The sequence below is a fragment of the Wolffia australiana genome, chromosome 8, assembly GCF_029677425.1.
Source record: "Wolffia australiana isolate 7733 chromosome 8, ASM2967742v1".
Lineage (NCBI taxonomy): Eukaryota > Viridiplantae > Streptophyta > Magnoliopsida > Alismatales > Araceae > Wolffia > Wolffia australiana.
This window is the reverse complement of record NC_135842.1, coordinates 5,257,501-5,268,425: the sequence shown is the minus strand read 5'-3', so window position 1 is coordinate 5,268,425 and position 10,925 is coordinate 5,257,501. Positions and strand designations below refer to the sequence as shown.

The 10,925-nt window shown below is 43.0% G+C and overlaps 1 protein-coding gene across 1 annotated transcript in view; it reads right to left on the bottom strand.

Annotated features, from left to right (window-relative positions):
* Positions 1-8,100: 8,100 nt before the first annotated feature.
* The window catches only part of LOC144706716 (protein STRICTOSIDINE SYNTHASE-LIKE 10-like), a 2,952-nt gene continuing 127 nt past the window's right edge, over positions 8,101-10,925 (bottom strand). The window contains exons 1-3 of the mRNA XM_078579717.1: positions 10,693-10,925; positions 9,622-9,891; positions 8,101-8,774 (exon numbers count right to left, since the gene is read on the bottom strand). The exon at positions 10,693-10,925 is cut by the window's right edge and continues 127 nt beyond it. Coding sequence (XP_078435843.1) covers positions 8,201-8,774; positions 9,622-9,891; positions 10,693-10,925 — 1,077 coding nt within the window. The 3' untranslated portion in view covers positions 8,101-8,200. The remainder of the gene's footprint in view (positions 8,775-9,621; positions 9,892-10,692) is intronic.

Here is a 10,925-nt window from a genome sequence, read left to right as displayed (position 1 = left end):
CTATCATTTTGGTGAGCTCCTAAAATTCAGAAAATATGGTAAATAATTTAAAGGCTCTCTTGAAAACTGAGGGTTCCCTAGAATGGAAGGACAAAAATCATTTGGTATCGAACTTAAGAGACAAGTCTTGGATCGTGTAAAATGATATGATCTGAATTCAAGGGATTCTAATGATGATAGTTCAATAATAACACACAATCCAATCATTTAAATTCATGGATTAGAACAAAACTCATCCTACAAATAAGAACGATTTAATTCATGAAACTTGTAAACATCTTAATGTGGCCTCCAAGTTAATAAAAATATTTCACTTCTCATTGAATATTATAGGCACAACATATTCATTATAATGCATGAGTGATGCATATTTATGAAGTGCATGAATGGAAGAAATGACCAAGGGATTTATGATGAGATCATAAAATGGTGGTCACTCTCCTTGAAACATGGATTCTAAATATTCATGTTTAAAGGAGACTCATGAATACCTCAAAATACATTGAAAGAATAATAATATCTAGTGTGGTCCCATAGACATTAGTGTAGATAAACTAAGAACATATAGCGGGTGCTCATTGGGGAAAGAGTTACAGTTCATCCGCGTGAGTCCCCAAGTTGCGGCATCCTTATGACAATCATGTTGATTCATGTCATGGCTGCATAAGTGGTCTTTTGACTTGAAGAACCAAATATATCTGGTGGACTGACAGTTGTGGATTGACTAAGACCCAAATCTTATCATGGATATAGTAAGAAGTCCACCAAAGTAATTCTGTTTTAGGTTGGATTGTCAAACCCTGATGTACGAGGAGATTGACTCAAGGAAGAATATGTTTTTAAATCAAAAGCCAAGGTAGTTCAAGTATCAAGTAATGTGTTTTCATAAAATTTTAACAATGGACCACAACAAGCTAGAATTATAAGTACATAATAATTGATGATCGTTAAGGTAATTTAACAATGTACTATACCCAAGGTAATTATATAAGAGTTGGCATAGTCCGTTGTATCTTCTAGAGCATGACATGTGGCTTGGAACCCCCCCGCTGGCTACTCAACCTATCAATTTAGCTAAATGAATCACTAATTAATTAATTTACAGTTTGATATTTGTTAATAAATAAGTTTTGCCAATTCATTTTGTTGGGCCATTGAAGTTATTAACTATACTGAGACATGGGCCAAGGGGATCACAAGCAAATGATTTTATTACATTGGTGACATATTTTGAGTTCTGTGGCTTTCATGGAATTTTACTTAAGAAGAGGGATTTTAAGGAAATTTCCTAGGGATTTTTATAAAAAGTTTCTATGGAGTATAAATGAGGGCACACATTTTTTAACCAATGTAAGTCATTCCTTGGTGCCCTACTCTCCCTCTTGCTCTTCCCGTGTGTTGAGAAAATCCATGCATATTACTGGTGGAATACTTTTAAGAATGATGAGAAGATCCACAGCTGTGAGGATCACATGGATACATCAAAAGCCTATGTTGGGTTATGGGGCTATCGTTTGGTCCATGGAAACACATTGAATGTGGCAGAACCTAAAGATCAGAACCTAAAGATCAATTTAAGTTTGATCTCTAAAATACATCACAAATAGTGTAACTTGTGGAGAAATATTCAACCCTTGACTTGCTTCTTAGATAGCTTCCTCAAGCCATTCAATTGAATGGCCTATAGAAGTGTCCACACAACTATAAGGTTTCTGGATCTCATCTACGTCTTCACCAACTCTTCTTGGAAATTTATTGGATATTCTCACCATCAAGGAGTGTGCGAGGAGTGAGTGGAGAAAATAGATAAAGAAAAAATAGGGGGGGGGGGGGGGTTGAACCTAGATCTTTCTGGCATGGACACCTAAAATGGGTGCCTCCCTATGTATACATATTAAGATTTTTTCATAAAAAATATAATTAATATAGTCTATCTTCCAAAGTCCTTTACTCTTGTGTGTGTAACCCTTTAGGCCGATATATCAATCTAGTTAAAAAAGTTAAAGATGTAATAAAATTTATTGACCAACCTTATTAATTAAAGATATCGATTTAATCCAACCTATAGATTAAGTTTCCAGCTTGTGGGTGTCAAGCTACACCTCGTACTCTAGAATATATATAGTTATTGAAATCTCTTATGGAACCTTGTAGGTTGTTGGTTAACATCCATGCAAGACTCAAGAATGACTCATGGAAAGGTTAATTGTCAAATCCTACTCTGTCATTCAGTTTGTATTGATGCAAAATGGGGATGATTGGAGAATGTCTTCTCATATATCCTCATTATCGTCGCCAGGGATTATCTATATCATCTTCCTTGAGTCAATCTCGTGCTATATCAAGGGTAGAAGAACCAGTCTTGACCACTTAATCAACTTTGCATAATTCTTACTAAATCTGAGCTAAGAATTAATTGAATCAAATTGTTAGAGACCCATAAGCAATTATCAAAACATGGTCGTCTATTCACAAGATGTCCTTGGTGTCTCAGGTCACTGATTGAATTTTAGGTATAATATCATTCAGGGATTCACATAGATCAATTCAGTGAACTCATTCTCCAAAGAGTGCCTACCATCTATCCTTAGTGTCTCCACACTACGACTACATGATCAACCATACTTATCATGTAAGTAGGATCGGATAATGATTTTCTACCTGGATAATTTGATGTCCATCTTGACTATCCATTGAATAAGAATACCTCAAATATGTGTTTAAAGACTAGTGATCATTGTATTATGATCTATTCATAATTCACTCAGTCATTACGTGTATTCATGGCCTTCATTATAAACATCACACGAGAATAATAATGAAGGGACTTTTCTTTCAAGGAACATAGATAAAATATGGTGATGTGATTGACTTGATGATGATGTTCATAATATCCATCAGTATAGATATCTGAATATCTAAAATAGACCCATTCGAGAAATTGAGCGACTGCACAAGTTATCACATCCCAAGTGATATTTTCATTATTATATATGTTTTTGAGATCCATTTCTTCTTCACCTTTTGTTGTGTAATCAATTTTGGATCAAGTTTATTGAGGTCATGGAATCCACACCACCTGAGGTTAAAGTAAATTAATACAATAATAATATTTTTATGATGAACAGGTTTACGACAAAATTCACCATTTAGAAAAGGAAATTAAAGATATTCAACTGTGAAATACGTAATATCACACTATTTTAAAATAAGAATCACCTTACAACCGAATAGAAGGACATCTACATGAGATAAACAAAATTGAAATAAACTTCAACTTTTAGTTAGTAGTACCCAAAGGGACAAACAGATTGAATCATGAATTTTTAGAAGGGATATCTTTGAACTGAGTGATAATGTTAATCCATTTGATAATTTTAATAGGTAGAGTTTTAAAATTTCATAGTATTTCTATAATATTTCAGATAAAACAACTGTTTATACCTCTGCTCTTATATAATGCAGGATTTGATCATTTATTTGTTATGACAGAATAACATCACTTATGTCCTCATTCAATTTAGAAGGCTGGAGTTACAATGGGTGAACTCAGATTTCTACAATCTGAATCCCAGGTGTAAAGCATGTCAGATTTTAAAGATAGAGATGCTTTTTGGCATTTTTATTAGTATCATAATTAGAAAATAAAATGACATAGTAAAAGCTACACTGCTCAGAGAACAAGAAATGCTCTATTCTTCAGTTCAGTTAAATAAACTTTTGGGATGTATTCTCTGATTTAAGATTAAGGTAAATAAACTTTTCAGTTAACGCAATTGAAAATCTGATACATGATCTTGCATACTATTTTCTTAAGAACCCTCTGAAAATCGTTGTCTTTCTTTCATCCCAAAAGAAACACCCAAATGAATGTCCCAATCTTTGAAGGAGGCTTTGGTACCAAACAGTTGAAGCTAGAGCGCACATGACTCATCAATGTTTGTGGGGTTGCATCAAGAGAATTGTATATTACCATACAATATACTATAGAAAACATACTTCCAGGCTATTATATATGGTGAATTTACGTAAAGCAGTGGAGTCATTACCATATTAAGTCAACATTACCAAAATTTGCACCTCGTATACAGAAACTACTATGTGCGACCTAGAGAAACTAAATCCGGCGGCGACGGCGTCAACACATTGACACCAGACAAATCACCACTGTCATCTGAAGTCAATACGACCGCTGAAGACATGCCGCCATCGTCACCGGATCAAGTCAACATGCCAATATCAGGCACATCTCCACCCACACACGCCCCTTCACGCATCCTGACACGTCGCCAAAGGCAGATCCAGAACTACCCCTTGACGTGACACAAAACCACATCGCTCGTCTTTATTTTTATTTTTATTTATTTTAACTGTATTTTCTCTTACCTCCAAGGCCTATATGTATATGCCAATGTTTCAAGAAACAATTAGGCAAGTCATAATTCAAGAATTGAATTTTTGTTAGACTCTTCTTGGAGGACTTGCCCTAGCCTCCCCTATCTCCTTCCCTCCTTCTGATCACTGCCACCGCCGCCATCGTCGCCTCGCGCTGCCGGCCAACTCCTTCTCCTTCTCTCTCTCTCTTTCTCACCTTCTCTTCTCTCCTCCTTTGCACCCGACGTCCAAAGCACCAGGCCGCCCAGCGCCCCAACGCAAGGCCACCCAGTGCCCCAGCGCAAGGCCGCCCAGCACCCCAGCACAAGGCCGCCCAACACCCCAACGCAAGGCCGCCCAGTGCCCTAGCGCAAGGTACCCAACGCCCACGCGCCTGGCCGCCTCGTGCCCTAGCGCCAGGCCGCCCCGCGCCTAGGCGCAAGGCCACCCCACACCCAGGCGCAAGGCTGCCCCATGCCCAGGCGCAAGGCTGCCCAGCACCTTAGCGCCAAGCCGCTCCCACGCCTTAGCGCCAGGCCGCCCCGCGCCCAGGCGCAAGGCCACCTAGTGCCCTTGCGCCAGGCCGCCCCTGCACCCTAGCGCTAGGTCGGCCCGCGCCCAGGCGCATGGCTGCCCAGCGCCCTAGCGCCAGGCCACCACCGTGCCCTAGCACCTGGCCACCCTGCGCCAAGGCACTAGGCCACCCAACGCCCCAAGCGCCGCCACCGACCGCCGGGGCAAGCGACACAACGCAGGCCGCCAACCCGGCTGCCCACGCCCCGAACGCTCTCGCCGCCACAGGTTGTCATGCATATTGTTTTGGTGTCGGGGTGCTGCCCTGCACCCCGCAAGGGGGTGTCTCCCCCCTTGACCCCTCGCCAACTGACCGCGTAGTTGGATCCGCGACACCCTGTCAAAGCGCACATCAATTGTCCCGCCAACGACGCCCCACGCCCAAGCACTCCAACCACCGAGCAACTAGGCTTAGTTCGGTCGTCCCACTGCCAGGGCCGCTCAACGCCCGGAACGCCCAAATATTTTGTTCAGTGGGCCATACATTGCGCGGATCGCCCAGTCACATCACGACCTGAATTTCTCGTAGCCTCATCACACACTACGGTGCTGAGGTACGCCTGAACTCCTTTAGTGTTGTATGTTCTTCGTCCAGTGTTCCACAAGGATGCTTCCACTGCCGTCAGATTTGATTTGATTTTCTTGAAACTTCCACAAATTCTTCCTTTTGTGAGATTTCCCGCGAACGTGAATTCGAGTATTGAATTTGGTGCGTAGTCATCGTCGCGGTGGTTGAAGAAAGTACTCCCGCCCTGGATGAGGAACGGGGCTGCACCACCATTAGTTCATCGGCTTTAGGTTTTCGAATTCGATCATGTGAATTTTACGGCCTATTTTATTCTTCTACCCAAACCCGTCCTGTATTCTCCACCATCATTATCATTCCCGTCTCCCTAGTGGTCAGCCTCCCTAGTTGTCCTGCATCAAAATCTTCCCCAACCTCGAGTGCACAGAAGGTATCAAGATAATTTTTGAAATCTAAACTGATTGGTTGGTGCTACAACCTGTGGACTGCTCTTCTGATGCCAGAACATGGATAAGACCACAGCCCACAGGCGCAGTGCATTTGTCTATCCTTGGTGGCGCCACTTCTACTTCCCACTTATTATCATAGTTATATCCTCGAATTCACCATCCAGTAAGTCGGTAGCAATACAAACTCAATTCTCCTTTTTCAACGATTTGGAGTTAAGGCCCCTTTATAAGACTTCTAGGTCATATGCTATTCAGCCGGCGAAAAAAATCCCATTGGGCCGTATTATCACAATTTTGATCCCATGGGAGTCAAGACAAAAAATTAGACATGACCTTGTACGAATATCTTTGACAAAGGATGTGAGCATATTCATGGGCCCTGGAGCTCTAAATGCAAGAAATCGCTTTGGAACACTTCGTGGCCTTCTATGTGAATACATGCCGATTCAAACATAAAATCCAAATATATAACATTTTTTTCGCTAATCCGCTTCGAATCTCACTCCCCTGGGGTCCTTGTTACGTGTACGTAGGATTATCTAGAAAAGGGACGAGGATATGTGTGAATTTTTGGTCATTTGTCTTGTGCAATGACTCCCTCATGGCGACAAAATTTACCCTACCATCAATGTTACAGTCCCTCTTCTTTAATGGCCTCTCTTTCATTCTCACTTGTTTCCTGTGGACGTGCCATCTGTTTCTTCAATCATCTGCACTAGTAGATTCATCTCAGTTGCCGACTAACACGGCTGGTGTGTATCTCTTTTCATCTTCATCCGCTGCCATGCATTGATAGAGGTGGGTGTAACAAATAAGGCGGCAAAGGTAGTCATTTCAGTCGTGGGCTCCATCCTCTTCTTCGTGAGGTCAGAAGACTATGTTAAAATTGTGATTATGGCTCTTGGACGGCTGAGAAATGGAGGGTACGGAGTCCAATTTATCATTATTCATTAGTTCAATTCCCTTACCGGCTCCCAGTCCGTTCCATCCTTCTCTGTTCCACCATAAGACACCGCCCAATTAGTCTAGTTTTTAATCGTCCCGCTATTCTGTCCGTCATCTGTTTCTTCCAATTTCTCTGACAGGAGCGGAACGAAACAACAAGCCTTGAACACCTTCTCTCCAGTTCCATCTGTTGTCCATCCACGAGACTTAATTGTAGTTTTTCTACCATTCGTTAAGAGAAGGTTGAACCAGCCATTATTTGAGCGTTGCCTGCCGGTGCATTCATTGATGAGAGTGGTCCGTCTTCTCTGCACTTCGGCTTGGTACCCTGTCGAGGAGGGCATGTTTGGATGCTTCTCGGCTTCACGAACTGCCATTCCATATCGGAAAAAGCGGCGGCCTTTACCTCAACTCCTATCTTTCAGTCGTTGTAATCTAGTCTGATCTCAGAGTCCGCGTCAACAGACTGGGACGCATAGCGACCGGCCTTGCAACTTTCCAATGAGCGGCAATTGGAGTTAAGAGGAGTTAACGCCATAGTTGTAATTCTCTCTCTCTCTCTCTGTCTGTCTTTCTGTCTGTCTGTCTGTATGTCTGTCTCTCTCTCTCTCTCTCTCTCTCTCTCTCTCTCTCTCTCTCTCTCTCTCTCTCTCTCTCTCTCTCTCTCTCTCTCTCTCTCTCTCTCTCTTTCTCTCTCGCTCTCGCTCTTCTCCTTCTCTCTTTCGCTCTCTTTCACTCTCTCTCTCTCTCTCATTCTCTCTCCAAGCACAGGACGTGGTTCCCTTCCATGGCCATTTAATACTCACGGCTTAAGGAGAAATAAAGACAATACCCAAAAACAATTCACCTCTCCTGGTGTGAGCGAGAAGATGTCAAGATTCTAGCGCTCAGTATTATAGTAAATGCTAAAGTTGATACCAAGTGAGCTATTTATGAACTTTGGCAGATCTTGCTCTCCAACACTCCCCCACAAAAGCTTGGGTCTGATACCATGTTAAGACATTACAGTGCACGGATGATGGACTTTTACCAGGAAAAGTTACGTAAATTAAATGCAAATTTAACATATTTACCTCAACAACCATCTGGAGATTTAGTGTATTGTGCGGGATGACGTCTGGAATGAAAATCTTAGGCCAAGGATGAGGATGAGACTCTTCTGGAGCTTAATCGCTTTTCTAGAAGCTATAACTGATAGCAAGGATACTACTTCCATCAGAATACACCCAAAACAGCAATAAGGCAACTCTCTCCAAGATTAATCTTGAGAGCAGAATACAAACCCTAAAGGAGAAACAAGCTTTTCATATTGGAATGGGCTCCAACAAGGTTTTTATATGGCCCCACGGACAACTCCAAAGTGGGGCATGACAACAGAGCCCATCCACAGAGTACCGTTCCTCTCCACCACCTCGCTGAGATAGCGCAGCCCCCAACGCTTATCCCCACGCAAAGTCTCCAGAAGTTCCCCATTCTCGCCAACTCTCCAAGCCATAGCAACAGCCCTCCACCTTAACAGCAGAGACACCACTTTCTCTAAATCCAACGACGCCCACTTCAGAAGTCTTCCCAGCCACGGCAAGGGAACGATCATCTTCAAAACCTTACTCCTCGGAGCGTACATGGCCACCCAGAACCCCCCGCGGGGACTCCTGCTGATATTATCAGGAAACCCCGGCAAATTGGCCAAAATTTCTATCTGTCCGGCCTTGTCGGTTTTCAGCCAGTAGCGAAGAACGCGGCAGTGGAGCGTCTCCACAACGGCGATGAAGCTCTTGTCCTCGCTCAGGGCGATGCCATTGGCGAAGGATAGCCCCTCTGCCAACACCTTCAACTCTCCTGTGCTTGGGTCGTAACTCATCAGCCGCCCGGTTGCATCACCACAGAGTAATGCCACCACGAAATCCCTGCGTAATCCGAGGCTTTGTCATGTTTCATTCTTTGTTTTTTTCTTTAGTTCGGTAGGTAAGGTATATCATTTTTATAAGTTTTGGAAGAGATTCTACGTGATGGGTTTACGCCAAATAACAGCAATAACCAGTTAGAGAGGTTGATTCGACTCTCGACGTCTGACTTGATCTAATTTGATGCATCCTATACATTTTGAATTTAAGAAAAATGGAATAAAAGGTGTTTTTTCATTAGATAAATCTGGGACCTCAGAAAACGGACGGATGGATTTTTTTTCCACTTGAAGAATAAATTCAAAAATAATTCAGTGGCTACGGTTCAAATTTTTTCAAGTAAGAATAAATTCAAGGTTTTTTCATCCCAAAAGATGTTCTCCAAATAGCTCATGAGATAAAACATGAGCCAAAAGAAATGGCGATCCAAAATTTTCATCAAGAAGAGAAATCGCAGGTTAAAAATTAATGCGATATGATTCGAAGTTAATAAAATTAATGGTATGCTCTTCATTCGAAATAAAAGAGTTACAAAAGTTCACGGCTTTAAACAGGAACCCTTAAAAACAGTAACAGAACTTTTTCATCGCAAAGACTAAGACTGAAAAGCAATTCATGTTTTCTAATTCGAACTAGAATAAAGTCACGAAGGATTCTTCTACCCGTCTCAACAAAAAGACCTACCATTTTAACGGTATGGGTAATTCTATCGCAAAAGATAATATTACGAAATCAGACGACTCAATTCGAAGTTGAGAAAAAGCTACAGCGGGTTATTGTCATAAATAATAACAAATTCAGAGTAGGACCAGGACAAGTAATGGAGAAATTACTCTGCAGGAAGGCTCACCGGCGGCTGAAGTGTGTGCTGGAATCGGTGAAGTACACGATGCCGGTTTCCTGGTCGATTTCAATGGCGTTGGTGAAGCCAAAGGGAAGGCCCTCGGCGGCGGTGGCGACGACACGGGTGGCGCCGCCGTCGCCGCCTACGGCAAGAAGGCCGAGATAGGCGTCGGCGAAGTAGAGGTCGCCTGACTTGTGGTGGAACTGCAGCCCCAGCGGTCTCCCGCAGACGTGCTCTGTGCTCTTGTGCTTCGATCCTCCGCAAGCCCCCCTCTCCCTGTTTAGATAAGCGAGCCTGATCAGACTTCAAGATACTGGACTGTATTTTTCATCGCTTGCATAGACACTTGCCGAGATTTGTTGATATATTCGTGGGTTCGAGTGCAGAGAGATATTTCATTAGAGAGACAGAGAGACGCCAGGGGAGAGTTGTCGTTTGGGCATTGGAGGACAGTACGAGTATAGAGAGAGAGAGAGAGAGAGAGAGATTGGAGTTTTTTTCTGGGACGGGATGGGAAGAGAGAGAATTACCGCGCAGTAGAGTATTACCGCGCTAAGATCAATCGTAAGTCGATGATATCGTCCTGGTTCTTGAGCTCTACGGTCGAATTAGACTGAGTTGTATCCTAAGATAGAGACTGTAAAGTGTTTTTCGACTCTCCAACTATTCAGAGAATCACACAGAGAGAGAAAGACATAGGAAGAGAGAAAGAGATGAGGAACAGTCCTTTACTGGTCAAGATCAAAGCTCAGATGGATCATCATTTAGAGACAGCAGGTGTCTTTTGGACTCTGAAACTATGGAGACAAGCAGAAGGAGATAGAGATAGATAGATAGATAGATAGATAGATAGATAGAGAGGGAGGGAGAGAGAGAGAGAGGGAGAGAAACAGAGACTGGAGGAACTGTCCTTGCCTCGCACAGATCAAAACTTAGACGTATCACCAGTTGGAGACCATAGACGTATTTTGGGGTCCGGAAACTATGCAGACACGCTGAGAGAGAGAGAGAGATAGATAGATTGATAGAGAGAGAGAGAGAGAAAGAGAGAGAGAGGGGGAGAGAGAGATAACTTACACGTTAGGCGCAGAGACGGCGAACTGGCGCCACCGTTTCTCGGGACCGTCCCACTGAAGAATTCTACCGTCGGAGACTCCGGTGAAGGGACCCCTACCATCAGCGTCGAAGGCGAGGCTCTCCGGTCCAATGGCATCCTCAAGTGAAATCAGCTCCACCCCATAACTCCCCAACTCTCCTTGACCATCCCCAGGAAAACGCCGAAGAGGATTCAAAGAAAGAGCAACGACGGT